This window comes from Oncorhynchus kisutch, linkage group LG10 (genome assembly GCF_002021735.2).
Source record: "Oncorhynchus kisutch isolate 150728-3 linkage group LG10, Okis_V2, whole genome shotgun sequence".
Lineage (NCBI taxonomy): Eukaryota > Metazoa > Chordata > Actinopteri > Salmoniformes > Salmonidae > Oncorhynchus > Oncorhynchus kisutch.
The window spans coordinates 28240525-28264566 of NC_034183.2; the positions used below are offsets into that span (position 1 = coordinate 28240525).

Sequence of the window (24042 nt, forward strand, 5' to 3'; positions counted from 1 at the left end):
TCTAGTGTATAGGTCAGTTTAATTGTGTTTGACAATAAATACTCAGTAAAGTGCAAATCAGAACAGCAACGCCATGCAATGCATAGAACACAGAAAAGCCCACCTCAGACGGAGAGGAAGAGGTACAATCCGCTCTCACGCACACACAGACAGAAGAGAAGAACACTTTGGTTCCAGAAGTCTGGATACGGTGACAACACACCTTAACCCTTGGAAAGAGGTACACCTTACACTGACAGAGTGGGTGTGTATTACTTGAAGTAGTATGTGTGTGTAAATAACAGAATATAGGGTCATTGCTGTGAGTAATTGCATGAGTGTAGCAGCAGGAAGGAGAGTTTCTCCCTGACCTTGTAGCAGCTATAGTCAGACACAGTGTTCAAAACATTAAGAACCTTCCTAATATTGAGTTCCACCCCTTTGCCCTCAGAACAGCCTCAATTCCTTGGGGCATGGACTCTACAAGGTGTCAAAAGCGTTCCACAGGGATGCTGGCCCATGACTCCAAAGCTTGTGTCAAGTTGGCTGGTGGACCATTCTTGATACACATGGGAAACTGTTGAACATGAAAAACCCAGGAGCGTTGCAGTTCTTGACACAAACTGACACGCCTGGCACCTACTAGCATACCCTGTTCAAAGGCACTTAAATCTTTTTTCTTGCCCATTCACCCTCTGAATTGCACACACACACACACACACAATCCATGTCTCAAGGCTTCAAAATCCTTATTTAACCTGTCTCCTCCCCTTCATCTACACCAGTGGTCACCAACCTTTGAGTCAAGATCGCTTTCACATTCAAAAAGCAAGCCAAGATCTACCACTCAATTATTATTTTTTTACATTACTTATAATGTAACAACCTAATAAAAAGAGCTCTGCGGGAATGAGGTTTCTGCTGTAGGCCTAATACATTATCACAACTTGAGCTATGATAACATATCGGTTTTTGTAGCACTTGCAAGGCACAGGTGAGCATAAATTATATGGTACCGCACTTGCATCTGATGGCCATGGTGCTTTCAAGACAGCTGGGAACTCGAGAAAGAAAAACTAGGTCAAATCATGACGTCTGTGATCTTGAGGTCAGAGCTCTAGAAAGATGCGAGTTTCCGACTAGGAATTCCGAGTTGGTTGACCATTCAAAACCATTTCCCCCAGTCGGATCTCGTTTTTCCAGAGTAGTTGTCTTGAACAGAGCATTATTCTCAGGGGAGGGAGGAAGAGAGCCCAGCGGGTCCGCCTTTCACGGTCACTGCTTTCCCCTTCCTTTCCTCCGGTGAGACTGACCAAAGAGACACCGTCTTCCACCTGATGGCGAAACTCGAGTCGCGCCACATCTGCCGCAGGCACAAATTCATGCGGTTCCTATGACCAGAGAAAGTGGAATACTCCTCCATATTAAAATAGACACGAAGCTAATAATAATGATAACTCATTGCAGCGCGAGTGGAAAAAGGGAGAAGAGCGTTTTATAATAGTGTTCAAAGCCGGGTTGCCAGTGCTGAATAAAACACACTCATACAAACTGCAGCGCTGCTGCATTATTCTACAGTCTCTCCGTGGTCGTGGTTTTAAAGGTTATTCAATCTTACCTAGGCTCGTATCAAACTTTTTGACTGTGGCCGGGGTCGAGGAGGCTCTGTACGGTAATTTGAGCTATTCGATTGCCAGCACATTAGGCGCACTCGATTTAGCAACAGATCTCCCGGTCCGCTTGAATCAAGTGCACCTACCACCAACAGCGCAACACGCACAAAATCAGGCCTGGCTTTTCCACAGAAATGCTTGGTGACCGGTTGGTGACCACTGATCTACACGGACTGAAGTGGATTCAACAAATTACATCAATAAGGGATCATAGCTTTCACCTGGTCAGTCTGTCATGGAATGAGCAGGTGTTCATAATGTTTTGTACCCTCAGTATGTAAGTATCTCTCAAAAATGGGATATGCCAGTTTATTAAGTACACCACCCAGTTCACAAAAATGGATGACTTCTACAGACACGGAGTCACATGGCTGTGGCTTGTTATATAAAACAGGCATTCAGTTACTGTTCAATCGAACGTTCCAATAGGCAAAACAAGTGACTTTAAGCGAAGTATGATCATCGGTGCCATGCCCCGGGTCCAGTCTCTCAGAAACGGCCGTCCTCCTGGGCTTTTCACGCACAACAGTGTCTAAGGTTTACAGAGAATGGTGGGAGAAACAAATAACAGCCAGTCAGCAGCAGCCCTACGGGTGAAAACAGCTCGTTTGATGAGAGGTCGAAGGAGAAGGGCAAGAATCGTGCAAGCCAACAGGTGGGTCAGAAAACAAACTCGTCAATCCTTGTCACGGATGGGCTATTGCAGCAGACCACCACACCAGGTTCCATTCCTATCAGCTAAAAACAAGAAGTGGCTCAGGTGGGTACGTGTTAACCAACACTGAACAACCGAGGAGTGGAAAAACATCCCCTGGAATATGTCAGCGAGTTCAGTTTACTTGAGTGGCCTGCGCAGTCCCCAGACCTCAACCCATTAGAGCATATTTGAGATGAGATGGATGTTCGCAGCATGAATGTACTGCCGTCCAATCTGCAGAAACTGCATGGCGCCATCGCATTAGCATGAACCAACATCACTGTGGAATCTTTGACACCTTGTAGAATCCCCTGAAGAATTCAGGCTGTTCTGGAGACAAAAGGTCAGTCCAACCGGCACTAGATGGAAGTACACATACGTGGGTATTGTCTTGCATGTATAGTGTCATACACAGACAAAAACAGACTACGCTCTCAGAATAGAGATGTGATGACAGAACTGCTGCACAGGACAAATGACAAGGAAACAAATGGCAAGGAAACAAATGACAAGGAAACAAACGGCAAGGAAACAAATGACAAGGAAACAAACGGCAAGGAAACAAATGACAAGGAAACAAATGGCAAGGAAACAAACGACAAGGAAACAAATGGCAAGGAAACAAATGACAAGGAAACAAAAGGAAAGAAGAGAGGTTAAGTGTCTTTTCTGACTAACTGGCCCAACAGAGGTCTACAATTCCCTCAGCGAAACACACACTACTGCAAATACACACAACAAACCAATAACTCCAGAGGGAGGGAAGGAAAGAGAGATACAAATGATTCTACATTTAATAACAAACCGAACAGACCACCATCATGGTACCAGAACAGACCAGAGAAACACAGACACACTAGCATGCATCAGATCAGCAAGAGCCCAGCCCTCACTGGCCCCAGCAGAACAAGAGACACAGACAGGACTATGGAACACTATATACTGTAAACCATTTGACAATTGGTAAAGGGAGATTTGTTCCAGTGTTCTGTCATATCTATTCCCTCTCCTCCTGTATCTTTAGTTATATTAGTCAGAACTCAAATCTCATTGGCACATAAACTACGGTACTGTATGTCTTCTCCTGGCCAATCCCTGGTAAGCTCCTGTCTGTTAGTCCTCTACACACAGGAGTGTACACACACACACAGAAACAGTCTGCTTACCATTCCGTTTCTGCAAACAAAAACAGCCACCAAGCTAGAAACAACGTGTGTTAAGGCACCTGGAGAAAGGTTCACTACAGATACCCTTCCCTCCCTCCTCCTCAGTCAGGTAGCATCAATGCTAACTAATCCACAGAACAATATTGCCAGTCAGAGAGAGAGGGAGAGTGGAGGCTCTCTCTCTATGACCTCTCATCACCTAAAATCTCTTAAGTGCATATATAATTCTCAAACATCAGCAGTGCTTCAATACTCAATATTCAGTACCACACAAAGCCTCTAAAACAACCTCTTTAAAATAAATAAGAATATGATATCTAAATAATAATAACAATCCTCTCTTTAACTTCATTTGTTGTATGTTACAATCAACAGCTGCTACACTACTCAAAGTGATAGTAATATAAATATATATGAGAAATATGGATAACAAAGTCTGTGTCGTTACAAAAAGCATATAAAAGCATATGTAAAATGCTCAGTGTGTTTGTTGTACAGTGTTTGCTATTCTGGAGCTGATTGGGGGTTGAGAGTAGTCAGGGAGGCGCCGCTTATCTGGAAATGTCCGACATGCTAACTGGTTGAACGCTGCACGTGCATTACTGCAACCAGTTAGAAATGTCAGTTTCCTAGTTTCGACGAGCACGTGAACGCGCCATATGGGAGCTACATTATATTTGACTTAACACGACTTTGCCCCAACAAGTGAGACCTCTAACCTTTCCCACGGCCAGACTGGCTCTGGCAGACTGGCTCTAGACCAGGGATGGGCAACTCGTGGCGCGCGGGTCACATGGCCACTTTTGTAGGACCGCAGATCAATTCCTTCCGCTGTCAAGACTAAACTAAAATGTTTATAAATCGCCAATTTTGCTTAGGGCCTCCAAAACGCTGACTGCATGTGTGTGTATGGATGTGGGTAAGCAGTCCCGCGAGCTACCGCACCCCCCTAATGATGAGTTCTGATTTTTTGGTGGGCCCCTACCCCCATCAAAGTTGCCCATTCCTGCTCTAGACAGACAGGAAGTCTAATCAGAGATCTACGATCAGTTTATCTTGCAAAGCCCAAACCTACAACACCAGGAGGGAACAACTGACCCTAGATCTGTGGTTAGAGGCGTGTTCTGCAGTACTTGGAGAATTAGGTCAGGATCACACCAATATAAAACTGTCTAAATAGGCTCAGGGCAGTGTTCTGTTTCAGATGGTTATGCAGGCGGTAGCTGGAGTTTTCCGGACTATATGACATTGACCAGGAAAAATTCCAGGCCTCTAGTTACCCAGCAGGAGTTTACCCTCTCTAGCGGGCCAGCGTGGTGATGAGACTGGCACACATCTCAAAGAAGTCCATAGTGTGGCTGCCCTGGCGCGGGGTGGAGGTGGAGGTGAGGAGGGCAGCGCTGGAGCACAGCGACCCAGGCAGAGAGGAGCTGAGCTTGGGGAGATCCACGGCAGGACAGGCTGAGTCCACACTGAGTCTGGGTCTGTGGAGCCCTGCAGTGGAGCCTGACCTCTGGGGGGTGGAAGAGCCCGACTTAAACCCTACTGCGTCCATGATGTCATCTGGGGGAGGAGAGATTAGTGTTTGTTTTCATCATTACTCCTCTTCTGCACTCAGTAATACGTTGTAAAAAGAGGAAACTCTAAATTCTGCTGTCAGAATTAACCAGATATCAAAAAGTCTGTTTCCTGTTATAAATATGTTGTGTAGCTGGCGTACCATCGATGCTTTTGAAGTCCAGCAGGTAGGATCTGTTGTCTACTTGGTACAGCTGGAGACACATCTTCACCAGGTTGCCTGTTACTGGGTTCTTCCTCCGAACACGCAGGTGGTACGGGTTCACCACCTAAACATAACACACATTAAAAAAGGTGCAATATGCAGAATTCGCTCCGCCATTTCCTGGTTGCGAAAATTCTAAGTTCGCTTAATTTATGTTTATGTGACAAAACAATGTATAGTGTACAAGGATCATTGTACCATCTAAACCGCTGTTAAATATATTTTCGATAACCAATAACATTGTATTTTAAGCTGTTTGAAGACTGTGTACAAAACCGAAGGTTTTTAAAAAAGGCACAAAAAAACAACACATTTAAGACCAGGAAGCATAGAAATAGCACACATAGAACCAATCTACCACTTCTTAGACTTGCTTTCGAAAAGGATGACAGATCAATCATTTCTATGTGAATTTGGTTGGGTTGCCTAAAATGTTACATATTGCAGTTAACATGTACACACACACACACACACCTTACAGTGATATAAACTCAGCAAAAAAAGAAACATCCTTTCACTGTCAACTGCGTTTATTTTCAGCAAACTTAACATGCGTTAATATTTGTATGAACATAACAAGATTCAACAACTGAGACATAAACTGAACAAGTTCCACAGACAAACAGAAATTGAATAATGTGTCTCTGAACAAAAGGGGGGGTCAAAATCAAAAGTAACAGTCAGTATCTGGTGTGGCCACCAGCTGCATTAAGTACTGCAGTGCATCTCCTCCTCATGGACTGCACCAGATTTGCCAGTTCTTGCTGTGAGATGTTACCCCAGTCTTCCACCAAGGCACCTGCCAGTTCCCTGACATTTCTGGGGGGGAATGGCCTAGCCCCTCACCCTCCGATCCAACAGGTCTCAGACATGCTAAATGGGATTGAGATCCGGGCTCGTCGCTGGCCATGGCAGAACACTGACATTCCTGTCTTGCAGGAAATCACACACAGAACGAGCAGTATGGCTGGTGGCATTGTCATGCTGGAGTGTCATGTCAGGATGAACCTACAAGGAGGGGACCAAATGAGGGAGGAGGATGTCTTCCCTGTAACGCACAGCGTTGAGATTGCCTGCAATGACAACAAGTTCAGTCCGATGATGCTGTGACACACCGCCCCAGATCATGACGGACCCTCCACCTCCAAATTGATCCTGCTCCAGAGTACAGGCCTTGGTGTAACACTCATTCCTTCAACTACAAACGCGAATCCGACCATCACCCCTGGTGAGAAAAAAACGAGACTCGCCAGTCCTGTCTTGTCCAGCGATGGTGGGTTTGTGCCCATAGGCAACGTTGTTGCCGGTGATGTCTGGTGAGGACCTGCCTTACAACAGGCCTACAAGCCCTCAGTCCAGCCTCTCTCTGCCTATTGCAGACAGTCTGAGCACTGATGGAGGGATTGTGCGTTCCTGGTGTAACTCGGGCAGTGGTTGTTGCCATCCTGTACCTGTCCCGCAGGTGTGATGTTCGGATGTACCGATCCTGTGCAAATGTTGTTACATGTGGTCTGCCACTGCGAGGACGATCAGCGGTCCGTCCTGTCTCCCTGTAGCGCTGTCTTCGGCGTCTCACAGTACGGACATGGCAATTTATTGCCCAGGCCACATCTGCAGTCCTCATGCCTCCTTGCAGCATGCCTGAGGCACGTTCACGCAGATGAGCAGGGACCCTGGGCATCTTTCTTTTGATGTTTTTCAGAGTCAGTAGAAAGGCCTATTTAGTGTCCTAAGTTTTCATAACTGTGACCTTAATTGCCTACTGTCTATAAGCTGTTAGTGTCTTAACGACCGTACCACAGGTGCATGTTCATTAATTGTTAATGGTTCATTTAACAAGCATGGGAAACAGTGTTTAAACCCTTTACAATGAAGATCTGTGTTATTAGTTATTTTGATTTTTACGAATTATCTTTGAAAGACAGGGTCCTGAAAAAGGGACGTTCCTTTTTTTGCTGAGTTTATATACAGACACACGGAGCATTCGAAAAGTATTCTGAATTTTTGCACATTTTGTTACATTACAGCCTTGTTCTTAAATGTATTAAATACATCAATCTCCACACAATACCCCATGACAAAGCAAAAACAGGTTTGAAAATTTTGCAAATGTATTATTATTACTGAAATATCACATAAGTATTCAGACCCTTTACTCAGTACTTTATTGAAGCACCTTTGGCAGCAATTACAGCCTTGAGTCTTCTTGGGTATGACGCTACAAGCATGACATACCTGTATTTGGGGAGAACCTCCCATTCTTCCCTGCAGATCCTCTCAAGCTCTGTCAGGTTGGATGTGGAGCATCGCTGAAAAGCTATTTTCAGGTCTATCCAGAGATATTCGATCGGGTTCAAGTACGGGCCACTCAAGGAAATTCAGAGACATGGCAGGAAGCCACTCTTGCGTTGTCTTGGCTGTGTGCTTAGGGTCGTTGTCCTGTTGGAAGGTGAACCTTCATCCCAGTCTGAGGTCCTGAGCACTCTGGAGCAGGTTTTCATCAAGGATCTCTCTACTTTGCTCCATTAATCTTTTCCTCAATCCTTACTAGTCTCCCAGTCCCTGCCGCTGAAAAACATCCCCACAGCATGATGCTGGCACCACCATGCTTCACCATAGGGATGGTATTGGCCAGGTGATGTGCGGTGCCTGGTTTCCTTCAGATGTGACACATTCAGGCCAAAGAGTTCAATCTTGGTTTCATCAGACCATAGAATCGTGTTTCTCATGGTCAGAGTCCTTTAGGCTTGAAAATAAAAGAGAGCCGCACACTCTAGGAGCTCAGATGCTAAAATGTAATTACCAACGTTTCGACAGCCAAGCTGTCTTCATCAGGGTATAATCACAAACACTGCGGGATGACTCGTTTATATAGTGTCAAAAGACACGCAGGTGTCTGTAATCATGGCCAAGAGTGGCCTAATATCATTGGTTAATAATCAAATATTAAAATGTCATACAAAGAACAACATACAAACAACAAATGGATAGCATACGATCATAGATTAATTTGACTACACAAGCTTACAAACAATTACAATGGCAAAGTTACAATAATCACAAGAATGGCTTCAGATCAAAGTCTATGTTGAGACCGAAGGGCGCAAGGGTCTTTAAATTAAAGATCCAGGCAGCCTCTCGTTTTAACAATAAATTATCAAGGTCACCCCTCTCCTAGGGAGGGTGACATGTTCGATGCCAATATAACGCAGAGAGACGAAATCGAGTGGCCTGCCTCTAAGAAGTGGGCCGCAACTGGATAAGCAAGATATTGAGCCCTGCCAAAGTCTCTTTGCTTAACAAAGGGTTATCTTTTGTGCCTACAACCCAGTGCAACGATTTTGATGTTAAGGTAGACATGTTTAAGTTTTTTTTAGAAACATCCGTTTAAGGGAATACTTTAGCTCCCCTAATTCTGACACTTCTATTGAACCAGTAGGTTGCTCTCCTGCACATACTCCTTTTAGAAGCAAGAGTTATTTTATACCTCCAGCCAATCGCAATCACTCTATCGAGACATATTGCCGACTTGTGGAAAATGATGTTGGACATCTTTAAGAATAAACAGGGATCCAAATCTTTCCATAATTTACCCAAGAATGAAAAACAAGCTTTGCTTGATTTACAATCCGATACGTCAGTCCTTATTCATCTCGTTGATAAGGGTGGGTCGGTTGTACTCATGGATAGGACAGTTTATGTAAACGAGGGTCATAGACAGCTGCTTGACAACCCATTTTACAAGAAACTCAGAAGTGACCCCACTTCCCAATTTCAGAATACTATCTTGTCTGTCCCTAGATGGGTATTTAAGTTCTGGTCAGATAACCAAAAAAGAACATGCTTTTTTGGCTATTCAACACCCTAAAATTGCCACTTTCTATACTTTGCCGAAATTACACAAGAATGTTACACAACCTCCAGGGCGCCCTATTGTAGCGGGCATTGATGCAGTAACGGCCCCTCTATCTACTTTTGTTGACCTTTTTATTAGACCACTCGCAGAACAGCTCCCCTCCTTTGTAAAGGACACCAGCAGTATGATCTCTATCATTGAATCTCTTGATCCTCTCCCTGAGAATACCTTGTTAGTTACTTTTGATGTTGAGTCGTTATACACTAATATTCCACACGAGGGCGGTATTGAAGCTATGGAACATTTTCTTCTGCAACGTGACCCTAATGAACTACCTTCCAGTGCATACATTGTAACAATGGCTGAAATAGTACTCACGCGTAACTATTTCATGTTTCTAAATGATTTCTTTATTCAGACGAAAGGTACTGCTATGGGATCCCCCATGGCTCCTAACTATGCTAATTTGTATGTGGGTTACATGGAGAAACAGTCTATTTTCAATCCTTTCAAAAATGTTTTCTTGCCTCACATCATTATTTGGAAACGGTATATTGATGATATTTTTGTTCTATGGAGGGGTGATGCAAAACAGCTCCAGGCGTTCCATGCTTTTCTTAACTCGTGTTCTGAGCATCTGAGATTTACTATGCAATCTGATACACGTGGAATCAGTTTTCTTGATCTTCTGATCTTGTGTGAAGATAATGTTCTATACACTGATCTTTACAGGAAGCCTACTGATTGTAACAGTTTGTTGAGGGCTGATAGTTGTCACCCACTTCCCTTGAAAAATACAGATTTGCCCTACAGCCAATTCTGTCGAATCAAAAGAATTTGAATTTCGACAGAAATATGGCTGAGACGCAAAGAAAGTTCAAGGAGAGGGGCTACAAGAATGATCAAGGTCAGTCTCGCAAAAAGACGCATTCTTGCATTCTAACTACCCGCTATTCAAAGTGCTCTGAATAAATTAAGGGAATTGTTCACAAACATTGGCACATCCTAAAATCCGATGATAGTCTAGGTAATGTGTTTTCGGACCTGCCCTTGGTCGTATTCTCCGGGGGCAGAAATCTCAGAGACTAATTGGTAAACTCTGATTTACCACCCCAAGATATTCCTGAACAACGTCTATTTGCGCCCCTACTGGATGGAAATTACAAATGTAATGGCTGTGCTCAATGCAATGGCACTTATAAATGTAGATCCTTCAAACACCCACAAACAGGAAAATCGATCCCAATCAAAGGTGTTATTACGTGCTCCACTAAGGCAGTTATTTATCTTATAACTTGTCCTTGTGGTAAAAATGATGTAGGTAAAACAAAGTGCAAATTAAAAGTACGTATCACAGAGCATGTAGCACCATTAGGTGCAAAAACTTTACTTATCCAGTTGCGGCCCACTTCTTAGAGGCAGGCCACTCGATTTCGTCTCTGCGTTACATTGGCATCGAACATGTCAACCTCCCTAGGAGAGGCTGCCTGGATCTTTAATTTAAAGACCCTTGCGCCCTTCAGTCTCAACATAGACTTTGATCTGAAGCCATTCTTGTGATTATTGTAACTTTGCCATTGTAATTGTTTGTAAGCTTGTACAGTCAAATTAATCTATGATCGTATGCTATCCATTTGTTGTTTGTATGCTGTTCTAACCAATGATATTAGGCCACTCTTGGCCATGATTACAGACACCTGTGTCTTTTGACACTATATAAACGAATCATCCCGCAGTGTTTGTGATTATACCCTGATGAAGACTGCTTGGCTGTCGAAACGTTGGTAATTACATTTTTCCATCTGAGCTCCTAGAGTGCGCAGCTCTCCTTTATTTTCAAGTTATCTACTCCGCTAGCCAGCACCTCGTCTTAATAGGTGTGCGTTTATTTTTCTTCCAGAGTCCTTTAGGCACCTTTTGGCAAACTCCAACCGGGCAGTCATGTGCCTTTTACTGAGGAGTGGCTTCCATCTGGCCACTCTACCATAAAGGCCTGCTTGGTGGAATGCTGCAGAGATGGTTGACCTTCTGGAATATTCTCCCATCGCCACAGAGGAACTCTAGAGCTCTGTCAGAGTGACCATCAGGTTCTTGGTCACCTCCCTGACCCAGGCCCTTCTCCCCCGATTGCTCAGTTTGGCTGGACGGCCAGCTCTAGAAAGAGTCTTGGTGGTTCTTAACTTCTTCCTTTTATGAATGATGGAGGCCACTGTGATCGTGAAGACCTTCAATGCTGCAGAAATGTTTTGGTACCTTTCCCCAGATCTGTGCTTCGACACAATCCTGTCTCAGAGCTCTGCGGACAATACCTTAGAGCTCATGGCTTGGTTTTTGCTCTGACATGCACTGTTAACTTATATAGACAGGCTTATGCCTTTCCAAATCATGTACAATTAATTGAATTTGCCACAGGTGGACTCCAATGAAGTTGTAGAAACATCTCGAGGATGATCAATGGAAACAGGATGCACCAGAGCTCAATTTCGAGTCATAGCAAAGGGTCTGAATACTTATGTAAATAAGATTTAAAAAAAAAGCTGTGTCATTATGAGGTATTGTGTGTAGATTGATGAGAATAAAAAAAATGTTGATCAATTTCAGAATAAGGCTGTAACATAACAAAATGTGGGAAAAGTCAAGGGGTCTGAATACTTTCCGAATGCTTTCCACACACCGCGCCTCACCTTCCAGTCATACTGTAGCTGTCTCATAGCCCTGTAGACCTCAGCCATGATGTCATAGGGTCTGCTCTGACTCCTGATGCCCAGGTGCCACTTGGCCTTCTTCACTGCCAGGGGTTTGGCTCTGGTGGTGTTCAGGGCATCCAGCGGGCAGCGCGCCTGCAGACAGAGAGGAGAGAATCTTTATTATCCCCAACAAGCAGTCATAAATACATGAGGACAAGACTTCATGCAAAACTATACTGCCAATGTTGCACTGGTATCGCGGAAGAAGTACATCATCAAGTGTTTACACTTCAGAGATCTTGTATCCGATTGTATATACTGTGAACATAGTACATAGAATAGAACCAGGTAGAAATCATTGCCTTGGGGCTGTCTACCAGCAGGGGGGGCATCCTCTCTGGGTGTGGTTTGACCCCGGGGGGCAGTGACATGCCATCCTCCATGAAGGAGCCCTGGGGAGGGCTAGAGGCCAGGTAGAACTCACTGGCCTGGGTCATGATGCGCCGGTTGTCTATGATCAGATGGTACGCTACCGCTAGCTGGTCCTGGAAAGAGACGGAGGGAGAGAGTAAGAGAGAGGGTGAGAGAAGAGGGGGAGTGCGTACTATATGACTAAGCGTGTGAGCGTACATGCCTGTGTTGCGTGCATACCTGAGGGTCTCCGCTGTACAGGCTGGACATCACCTCAGACTCGGTGCTCTCAAACTTGTCACACACCTCTCGGACTGCCTCCTCATCCAGAATGGTGGAGTCATAGGAAGGGTCCTCAGGAAACAGGTAGCCTGGCAGGTCCTGCTTAAACCACTCATGTTCCCTACACACACACACACGTGTGAACGTTCACACACACACACACACACACACACACACCATTATTCTTCCATTTTTTTGCTCTGGACCAACCTTCAACCACCACAAACAAGCTTTTGGTTAGGTTTGCCAATTCTATTAAATCACATTAAAAACATGAGCATAATGATCAGTAGGGAAGGTTAGAGGTCACCTAATGTCTTTAATGGTAGCCCTCTTGAGCGGGTCGACCTGCAGCATGAGCAGCAGCAGGGAAGCGACGGGCCGAGTGAGGTATTCTGGCATATAGAACACGCCCCCTCTAATCTTCTTAAACAGTGTGGGAACGTGTTCGTCATCAAAGGGCAGAGTCCCACACAGCAACGCATACAGGATCACCCCACTGCTCCATATGTCCACCTCAGGACCAGCGTATAACCTGTGCACAAAGCAAAGAATACACGATCACACCACAACATGTAGCCTATAGTATCACCCTAAGGATCTGCATACAGCCTAAACACACACATACACACACCTTCCGGAGATTACTTCAGGAGCTGCGTAGTTGGGAGATCCACAGCTGGTCCTCAGGAACTCCCCGTCTGACATCATGTTTGACAACCCTGACGACCAAAGCAAATCAGTTTTTTCAGCATTATCTTCAAATGCCAACCTTACCTAACCTTACTGTCCAAACAAACACTTACTGTCTTCCCTCTCCCACCTCTCTCTCTCCCTTCTCTCTCTCTCCCTTCCCCTCTCTCCCACCTCTCTCTCTCCCTTCCCCTCTCTCCCATCTCTCGCTCTCCCTTCCCCTCTCTCCCACCTCTCTCTCTCCCACCTCTCTCTCTCCCTTCCCCTCTCTCCCACCTCTCTCTCCCCCTCTCTCCCACCTCTCTCTCCCCCTCTCTCCCACCTCTCTCTCTCCCTTCCCCTCTCTCCCACCTCTCTCTCTCCCTTCCCCTCTCTCCCACCCCTCTCTCTCTCCCTTCCCCTCTCTCCCACCCTTCCCCTCTCTCCCACCTCTCTCTCTACCTTCCCCTCTCCCACCGCTCTCTCTCCCTTCCCCTCTCCCACCTCTCTCTCCCATCTCTCTCTCCCTTCCCCTCTCTCCCTCCCTTCCCCTCTCTCCCACCCTTCCCCTCTCTCCCACCCTTCCCCTCTCTCCCACCTCTCTCTCCCTTCCCCTCTCTCCCTCCCTTCCCCTCTCTCCCTCCCTTCCCCTCTCTACCACCCTTCCCCTCTCTCCCACCTCTCCCTCTCTCCCTTCCCCTCTCTCCCACCTCTCTCTCCCTACCCCTCTCTCCCACCTCTCTCTCTCCCTTCCCTTCTCTCTCTCTCCCACCGCTCTCTCTCCCTCCCTTCCCCTCTCTCCCACCTCTCTCTCCCTCCCTTCCCCTCTCTCCCACCTCTCTCATCCCTCCCTTCCCCTCTCTCCCACCTCTCTCTCCCTCCCTTCCCCTCTCTCCCACCTCTCTCTCCCTCCCTTCCCCTCTCTCCCACCTCTCTCTCCCTCCCTTCCCCTCTCTCCCCCACCTCTCTCTCCCTTCCCCTCTCTCCCACCTCTCTCTCCCTTCCCCTCTCTCCCTTCCCCTCTCTCTCTCCCTTCCCCTCTCTCCCTTCCCCTCTCTCCCACCTCTCTCTCTCCCACCTCTCTCTCTCCCTTCCCCTCTCTACCTTCCCCTCTCTCCCACCTCTCTCTTCCCCTCTCCCACCTCTCTCTCCCTCCCTTCCCCTCTCTCCCACCTCTCTCTCCCTTCCCCTCTCTCCCACCTCTCTCTCTCTCCCTTCCCCTCTCTCCCACCTCTCTCTCTCCCTTCCCCTCTCTCCCTCCCTTCCCCTCTCTCCCTCCCTTCCCCTATCTCCCACCTCTCTCTTCCCCTCTCCCACCGCTCTCTCTCCCACCTCTCTCTCCCTCCCTTCCCCTCTCTCCCACCTCTCTCTCTCCCACCTCTCTCTCTCCCTTCCCCTCTCTCCCACCTCTCTCTCTCCCTTCCCCTCTCTCCCACCTCTCTCTCTCCCACCTCTCTCTACCTTCCCCTCTCTCCCACCTCTCTCTTCCCCTCTCCCACCTCTCTCTTCCCCTCTCCCACCTCTCTCTTCCCCTCTCCCACCTCTCTCTCCCTCCCTTCCCCTCTCTCCCACCTCTCTCTCCCTTCCCCTCTCTCCCACCTCTCTCTCTCTCTCCCTTCCCCTCTCTCCCACCTCTCTCTCTCCCTTCCCCTCTCTCCCTCCCTTCCCCTATCTCCCACCTCTCTCTTCCCCTCTCCCACCGCTCTCTCTCCCACCTCTCTCTCCCTCCCTTCCCCTCTCTCCCACCTCTCTCTCTCCCTTCCCCTCTCTCCCACCTCTCTCTCTCCCTTCCCCTCTCTCCCACCTCTCTCTCTCCCTTCCCCTCTCTCCCTTCCCCTCTCTCCCACCTCTCTCTCTCCCACCTCTCTCTCTCCCTTCCCCTCTCTCCCTCCCTTCCCCTCCTCTCTCTCCCACCTCTCTCTCCCTTCCCCTCTCTCCCACCTCTCTCTCTCCCACCTCTCTCTCTCCCTCCCTTCCCCTCTCTCCCACCTCTCCCTCCCTTCCCCTCTCTCCCACCTCTCCCTCCCTTCCCCTCTCTCCCACCTCTCTCTCTCCCACCTCTCTCTCTACCTTCCCCTCTCTACCTTCCCCTCTCTCCCTCCCTTCCCCTCTCTCCCACCTCTCTCTTCCCCTCTCCCACCGCTCTCTCTCCCACCTCTCCCACCGCTCTCTCTCCCACCTCTCTCTCCCTCCCTCCCTTCCCCTCTCTCCCTTCCCCTCTCTCCCTCCCCCTCTCTCCCACCTCTCTCTCCCACCTCTCTCTCCCTCCCTTCCCCTCTCTCCCTCCCTCCCTTCCCCTCTCTCCCTTCTCTCTCTCTCCCTCCCTTCCCCTCTCTCCCTTCCCCTCTCTCCCACCTCTCTCTCTCCCTCCCTTCCCCTCTCTCCCACCTCTCTCCCTTCCCCTCTCTCCCACCTCCCCCTCTCCCTCCCTCCCCCTCCCTCCCTTCCCCTCTCTCCCACCTCTCGCTCTCCCTTCCCCTCTCTCCCACCTCTCGCTCTCCCTTCCCCTCTCTCCCACCTCTCGCTCTCCCTTCCCCTCTCTCCCACCTCTCGCTCTCCCTCCCACCTCCTCGCTCTCCCTTCCCCTCTCCTCTCTCCCACCTCTCGCTCTCCCTCCCACCTCCTCGCTCTCCCTTCCCCGCTCTCCCTCCCTCCCCCTCCCACCTCCTCGCTCTCCCTTCCCCTCTCTCCCTCCCTCCCCCTCTCCAGTTTAAGGTGTCGGTATATTCTAAAACACAAATGGTTTGGTTTGACATTTGCTACTACGGCTTTGTGGACAACTCAATTTGTTACGTATGTATGTATGTATGTATGTGTTCTCTATCGTGCATGTGTGTGTAGTGTACCAAAGTCAGCTATTTTGGCGTTCTTGGAATGGTCCAGCAGTACATTCTCAGGTTTGAGGTCTCTGTGCACCACCATGTGTCTGTGGCAGTAGTCTACACCGGAGATGATCTGCTGGAACAACCGACGAGCCTCTTTGTCCTCTACCTACACACAACATGACGTACAGATTAAGAGGTTAGGAGATTATTCCTTTCTAATGTGACTACATGCTTTCACTATGAAAAATGGCACCATAAAATGGCCTGTGTCTACATCAACCAATCGGACAACTGCAGGACAGGAGTGCGCTACTCACCAGATGGCTTGTTCGCTTGTTTGATTTGTTTGTGGATCTATCGACCGACGGCCTGTAAGGTCCGGAATGATATCCATATTTTGTTTCGTTGTGTTTTGATATCTCCTTTTGTTTGGGCATTCGGCCCGGCTGGGAAGCTTCAATTGCTGGAGAACACTGAATCTAGCAAATATATATTTGAGGATCAACCATCCATCAATTCTTAAGTAGGAAATATCCTCACTGTATAATGCTGAATAGTTTTGTTGATATATTTCAATGTTAAACAAATTACTTTAATCAATCATTAACACTACAATTAAAATGGCTGCTGTAGTCGTGGCAATTTCCAGCGATGCAAAAACTGATGTCAAGGAAAATGAGACCTGGAGCGAGGTTGTGGGTGGAAATGCCCCAAAGGAGACTGTTTTACCTCTTTTTTTCCATGGAGAGAGAAATCCTGACAGAGGAGGCCATAGCCAACCCCATTAAGGAGGAGGAGGAGCTCTACCACAGGTCTCATTACAGGAAATTAATCCAAACCACTTGAGGTCAGTACAGAGAGTATGTGCACTCTGGCGTATATATATTCTCAGTAAGGAAGCAAGGACAAAGCTTCTGATCAGAGGAAAACGTGTTCAAAGGGAATAATCCGTTCAGGTTGAAGTCGCATGTCTGACCAGAACTCCATTCAAGTTACAATTAAAGAACTACCTGAATCAGCAGATGATAGTGTTGTGACTGAGTTCCTGGCTAAAGCTGGATGTAAGGTGGTGGGGAGAGTGATGAGGCGCATGATAAGATACAAGGGTCAACTTACAATCTGCTCCAATGGAGATCGTTTTGTGTATGTTGAAGCAGCACCCATCATTCCTATAACACGGTCTGTGAAGACGGGCCGTGACTGGATCAAAGTATGCCACAATCAGCAATCCGGAAGGGCTCAGGAGATGGTAGAGTACAGTGCTACTACACTGGACAACATAAGGTGCATAAAGGAAACGTTTTCACACGATGTGCAGGATAACAATCCAGTCCCCATGAGTAGGGCAGACGTATCACATATCTCAGCTGAAATGACTGAACGTGAGACTGAGGTTGAAGAGGATAATTCCTCGGCTCCCAAGGACAAAGACGGAGTGAATGAAACATTGGAGTTGGTACCTGGTGAGCCAGAATCTACAACACCTCTCATTCCAAGAAAACGAAGAGGAAAAGTGCTCAAAATGAAGCTGGGAAAGTGGCTACTGAGACCAGTGACAATCATAACCCAATAGAAAACCTGGAGGCTAATAAGGGACCCCGAAGGCGGTGCAACTCTCTGGGGAATACAAAAGGCAGCCAAACATCAACGCTGGCCTTCATTCAAACAATCCGGAATCAACATACACCCAAGCAGCCCAGGGTACCAAGCTCCCCATCAGAGTCTGGAGTTTGGTCACCTGCAGAAAAAAAGTCTGATTTGGAGGATGTAATTCTGGGAGGTGGAGAAAAGTCCCCATAATTAGCCATCCAGGTCGATATCATTGATGAAGGATTGAAATAATCTATATTTGAGTAACCTATATTATCTGGTTCACATTCTGTGTATGTGAGCATAACTTCTGCGCTAACATGGCTTTTCAAAAGAATGAGCAATCTGCTGTTCATTTCATTTTTTATTTTGTCCCAAACAAAACCCGCCTTCAAGACAGAAACTCTGTTCCTTTAACCCAGGTATAAGAAAACATTGTACCATGAAACTTTTTCAAACTGTTAATCAGGCTAAAAGGCTCTGGGACCCTCGTTCCAAATGTCAGAGAAAACAAAACTTGCAGGAAAAAGCTCAAAGAGATCACAGATTATTTCAACCTGACTCAAATAATACAAGATCCAACCAGAGTAACACAGTCATCCCAGATTCAAATTGATCTGGTGTTTATTAACAGACATGATCAAATAATTAAGTCTAGTAACTTACTAACGGGTATAACTCACCACAATGTTACATTGGTGATTAGAAAGCTCAACAACAAGAGATATAAGAACCATATTAATATGCAACAGTACGTTCCAAAAAATGCAGAAAAGTGAGCAGAGTAACTACGATGTCAAATTGACTGGTCTGATCTGTTAAGCGATGAAGACCCAGAGTCTGGATACAGAACATTTATGTCAGCTATTGACAAAGTGGATACCTCTTTTACTAGGAAATCTCAACATAAGCCAAGACGGAAAAGATGGCTCAACGAGGACCTCTGGAGAACGGGATTTCTCCTTGAAAAAAAGCACTGAAGTCTGGTAAGAATGATGAGACGTATATTTATATCACTGAGAAATAAGGTGGTTAGGAATATAAAAAAAATCAAAAGCAGAGCTCTTTCTTAAAGTGATCAATGAAGCAAAAGGAAATGGCAAAGTGATTTGGGAAAATCTCAATCTACCAGGGAGAAAACATCCTGAATTAAAGGTTCATGGGATTCTAATTTAAGACTCCAATTTCATATCCACCACCTTTAACAATTTTTTTCTGACTCTGTCAGGGAACTGGCTCAAAGATTTTCAACCAAGACCACAGTTCTCACTCCCATAGATAATAATAAACCAATATTCAGAATTCCTGAAATCTCAGCGTCAGCAGTGGACAGCATTATTAGCTTCTTCAGAAGCTCAAGAACAAAATATGTATTTGGTCTAGACACTGTGTTCCTGAAGAGACACAAATATTCTCTGATTACCCCTACTGTACATCTAGTTAGTCTGTCCATCAAATATGGGTTCTTCCCCAATGCTTGGAAGTCTGCTGCAGTGATACCTGTTTTAAAATCTGGTAACCCAACACTGGTGGAACATCACCCACCTATAAGCATTCTTCCAGTGCTATGAAAAGTAGCTGAAAGACGGGTGGCTGATCATCTGACTGATCACCTCGTTCAGGGCAACTCCATACATCAAATGCAATTTGGATTCAGAACTAACCATTCTACCGAAACAGCCAATTGCTATTTTCTGGAGTGCATTACATCTAAACTGGACATAGGTGGTGAAGTCGGCGCCGTCTTTTTGGATCTTAAAAAGGCCTTTGATAGTGTTGTTGTTGTTGTCGTTAGAATTATATATGATATATTATTGGATGTAATGTATTTGTATTTTGTATTGTTTTAGTGAGTATTTGTATAGTGGCTGTGTAAAAGCCCTTACCTGCCCAGGGACAATGGGTGCAAATGATCTTTTGGCTAACCCCGGCACATTTACATGGGTGTTGCATTATTGTTATATTGATTCATGTGCATTGTCCCCTGTAAATAAATCAAACAACCAGACAGTCAGTCATTCAGTAAGTCAGTCAGAGACAGATAGACAGCCATTCAGACAGTCAGTCATTCAGTAAGTCAATCAGAGACAGATAGACAGCCATTCAGACAGTCAGTCATTCAGTAAGTCAGTCAGAGACAGATAGACAGCCATTCAGACAGTCAGTCATTCATTCAGTAAGTCAATCAGAGACAGATAGACAGCCATTCAGACAGTCAGTCATTCAGTAAGTCAATCAGAGACAGATAGACAGCCATTCGGACAGTCAGTCATTCAGTAAGTCAGAGGTATGTCTCACCCGTCCATGTTTGCAGATGTAGTCAAACAGCTCTCCTCCCGAGACATACTCCATCACCATGAAGAAATCTGTAGGAGTACTGATCACCTGGTACCTACACACACACACACATCTTACAGAAGCCAATACGTCTGCCATAGCTCACAATGTCACTGTGGCCTAACCCTAAAAATAACATGGAAAGAGAGACTAGACACCTGGAAAGGGATTTACCCAAATAGGAATTATAAACTTCTTTCTGCTAACCAGAGCAAACTGATTCCTTGTGGGTGGGTGTGGGAGAGAGAGTGAGCGAGCAAGAGAGGTGGGAGACTAGAAACATGGGAAGGGATTTACCCAAGCAGGAATTATAAACTTCCATCTTCTTAACTAGAGATTTCCGCTAAACGGAATTCCATGTGGGAGAGAGAGGGGGGGGGGGGGGCTCCTGAGGCCCATAGTAAACAAACCCAGTGTGTGTGGGTATGTGTGTGGGGGAGAGAGGGGGGGTGCTCCTGAGGCCCATAGTAAACAAACACTGAGTGTATGTGTATGGGAGAGAGGGGGGGGGGAGGGGTACTTTTAGGCCCATAATAAACAAACACAGTCTGTATGCGTTATCCTCACAGTTTGATGATGTGAGGGTGTCTGAAGAGTTTGAGGTTCTGTATCTCTCGTTTGATCTTGCCCACCACGTCCAGACTCCTGATCTTCTGTCTGTTCAGGATCTTCACTGCCACCTTATGACCTGTCAACTGGTGTTCTCCAACTACCACACACACACACACACACACACACACACACACACACACATGAACCAACTGGAATGTCCGTAGTTTGTAAAAGAGTATAATAATATCTATTGTGTTCAACTGCTACAATGTAGGCTATAGGGCACAATTTGTGCTGATGGGTCAAATATTAAAAACAGTTTAGTCTTTTCCTCTGTTGCCAAGGTCACACAGACTACACTGAGGTAGGAGATAGGCCGGGGAATGTGTGATATGTATGCTACCCTCAGCTAAACTTTCATTGTCTGATAAAGAATAAAACCCTAGCTGTTTCAGAGTAGTCAACAAGACATGATTAATCACTATTTTTACATTACTGGACTAGCTATTATCTATCTATTCACAACAATAAGAAACGTAGATAACAAACCGGTAAACAGGGAAAACACAACACAGCAATTACAGTAAACCTAAAGCCATACACATAGATTACAAGGTGGATAAATCAAGTGTGTCTGTCTGATAGTCTGTCTGCACTCTGTAGCTCATGGTTAGTCAGTCTAACAATTTAGCAATATTGTCTGTAGCAACAATTATTGTTGGCTAGTTCCTTGTTACACACTGTCACACTCTCGAATCAAACACACCTCCCGCAGTGCAGGGGGAGAGGAGGAGGGGGTCTGAATTCTACAAGGTCACGTTGAGACTGCTAGAAAATAGGAAACTTGACGAGGCGTTCTAGATTCTCATTCTGTCCATGCCATTGTATGGTTTACATAATCGGGGAACACTGGTGATGATGAGCACTATTAAACTATAACGTTCATGTTTATTTTCATTTAAAAAAAATGTCATTTCCATAGCCATATAGGTCAAGTCTAAATGTCTAACGTTACTGTCACTAGCAAAGTCAACCTCCAACATTCACTGGCGGTCAGACGTTACAATTATGTGTGACCTGTTTGTTTTTACACCATCATTGTTGTCGAGGGTAATTATGCATGCTTAACCTATCATTGCTGATAAGGAGGAGTAGACAGGCTAGCTAGATATGTTGCTGGAATAATTCACCTTTCAACAAACCTAAACCATATTCTCTACATATCAACCGAGACAACAATAATCTAGCACATTCGTAACTACGCAGCCCCAGCTACGCATTTTGCGTAGCGATTTAAATAGTCCGCCGCAAAGTTACAATCATTAACAACAAATGTTCCCACGACATAACTGTTGACAAGCACGCGACTTAACTCTTTACTTTTCCGAATGTGCCGACGCCCAGAGTGTCTCCTAAGAGGTAATGTCCGATCTTCACTCGGCCGCCTTCATGTTTCTGCTGTCGTTCTGCCATCTTTACCGTTCAGAACGTTACACCGCTCCGGTAGGCTCGAGCTTGGCTGTCTGCACGGTGCGCGAGACCGCGGTACACTAGACCTGTGCGTTCAGTTCGCTTGAACGTTTGCTACGTTGCGGAACGGTTTGTACTAAACGACACGTTTCCCCAAAACGTTCTTGAACAGACTTTGAGGCACATTTGCTACGGTTTGGTGGCTGTGGCTTGAAGCAAAGAGTAACGTATTTAAAGGGCAGTGGCCATGCTGACAGCGTTCCCCAAACGCTCCCCGTTGTTTAACTGGTGATTCAGTACAGCGCCGTTTCCGTTTAATTGAACGTCCCAGAATGTAAACATGTATTGAACGCGTTTCCGTTTAATTGAACGTCCCAGAATGTAAAACAATGTATTGAACGCAGCCCTGGGTTTGGGAAAACCTGCACTGGACAAGGCAACATATATCCTATCGAACACCGACTGTGTGGTCTACAGTATCGCTCCAGTTGAGGGGAGGAGGGGGGTGGGGGTTGTGTAGGTAAAAACATGCCATGAGCTTTTAAACATTCCAAACAGATGAACATTCCATATGCTATTTAGGCTCAAAGTCTGCACACTCATCAATCATCTCAGCGATTACAGTATGCTCCGTTGGCTAGAGTAGGCCTATAGCCTTAACATTTATATTGGGTCAGAATTCTATTACAGAACAGGTCATTGATGCTAGGCCTAATGTATGCCAATTCATGTGACCTGTTGTTACAGATAATGGCCTATATACTACACATCTACAGCATTATTAGTGGGCTGGATGCCTCACATTAGTGAGAGGCACAATCCCAAACACTACTGCTGTTTTTCATTCTTCTTCCCCTCTAATCAGGGACTGATTCAAACATCAGTACTCTGTCCAGATTGGAGAACAGGGGTTGTTTCTGAACTGAGCAATGTATTGGTGAGAAATGTTAATTTCCCATTTATTAAACCAGGTAGGCCAGTTGAGAACACGTTCTCATTTACAACTGTGACCTGGCCAAGATAAAGCAAAGCAGTGCGACAAAAACAACAACACAGAGTTACACATGGAATAAACAAATGTACAGTCACTAACACAATAGAAAAATCTGTATCTCTACTGGGTGTAGTTAAGTATTTCCACCACCACTAGATGTCAGACAGAGCTCAGTGCTGATCCCCTGGCCTCATTGGTGTTGATCAGTCACACACTTTCATGCCTGGGATCACTGCCCTTCGTGTTATGTCTATCAGCCTCACAAACAGACTGAAGACAACACTACTCAACTGTCAATGACAGCCAGACAAACAGACAGACAGACCGACCGATGAAACTCTCAATATGCAGACAGTATGCAGTCTTACGGTGTTACCTCCAACACATTGGTGCGGCTAGCTTTGGGTTAAGTGAGCAGTGTGGCTTGGTAGGGTCGTGTTTCGGAGGACGCATGACTCTTGACTTTCGCCTCTCCCGAGTCTGTAGGGGAGTTACAGCGATGGGACAAGACTGTAACTACCAATTGGGGAGATTTTTGTTTTATTACTCTGTTCCATTTGATCCACTGTCTCATCAGCCCAGCCAGGCAAATTATTAACTAGATCTCCACTATAAAAAACATCTAGACTTTATCTCACATTTCCTTTCAACTAAAATTTCATTTTCAACAGTGGAGATTTATATAAACCTTTCTGTCTGTCTGTGTCTGACATTTGCAACATTGTTTTAATATTCAAATTCGATCTCCAACTGTCCCATGGTGGGGCAAAGGGGTTGAGTACTTATTGACTCAAGACATTTCAGCTTTTCATTTTTAATTCATTTGTAAACATATCGAAAAACATTATTTCACTTTGACATTATGGGGTATTGTGTGTAGGCCAGTAATCCATTTAATATTCAGGCTGTAACACAACAACATGTGGAAAAAGATAAGGGGTGTGAATACTTTCTGAAGGCACTGTATATACATATAAAGTGGGTAAAACAGCTTGCACCTGTACTGTCTCCTTCTTCTAGATGGTAGCGAGGTGAACAGGCCGTGGCTTGGGTGGCTGAGGTCCTTGA

The 24042-nt window shown here is 45.9% G+C and overlaps 1 protein-coding gene across 2 annotated transcripts; it reads right to left on the reverse strand.

Annotated features, from left to right (window-relative positions):
- On the reverse strand, window positions 1–22377 carry prkaa2 (protein kinase, AMP-activated, alpha 2 catalytic subunit). 2 transcript variants are annotated; one of them, XM_020492719.2, is made up of 11 exons: window positions 21884–22377; window positions 20526–20667; window positions 19920–20013; window positions 16053–16197; window positions 13169–13256; window positions 12845–13069; window positions 12493–12655; window positions 12219–12386; window positions 11839–11994; window positions 5236–5362; window positions 1–5078 (listed from the first exon to the last, which is right to left on the reverse strand). In XM_020492719.2, the coding sequence occupies exons 1-11, from the start codon at window positions 21981–21983 to the stop codon at window positions 4816–4818; spliced, it is 1671 nt and encodes a 556-aa protein (XP_020348308.1). In that variant the 5' UTR covers window positions 21984–22377; the 3' UTR covers window positions 1–4815. The 2 variants fall into 2 exon arrangements, with proteins under 2 accessions (XP_020348308.1, XP_020348307.1); XM_020492718.2 differs by having other exon boundaries at window positions 12204–12386; window positions 21884–22375.
- Between the last annotated feature and the right edge of the window lie 1665 nt (window positions 22378–24042).

What these genes read in the sequence shown, in the direction of transcription:
- prkaa2 (XM_020492718.2), bottom strand. Translation starts at nt 21,983, where the DNA reads ATGGCAGAACGACAGCAGAAACATGAAGGCGGCCGAGTGAAGATCGGA. An exon ending in CACCCTCACATCATCAAACT is followed by an intron (nt 20,014 to 20,525) that starts GTGAGGATAACG and finishes GTGTGTGTGTAG; the next exon opens with GTACCAGGTGATCAGTACTC. An exon ending in TGCTGGTAGACAGCCCCAAG is followed by an intron (nt 11,995 to 12,203) that starts GCAATGATTTCT and finishes CTCTGTCTGCAG; the next exon opens with GCGCGCTGCCCGCTGGATGC.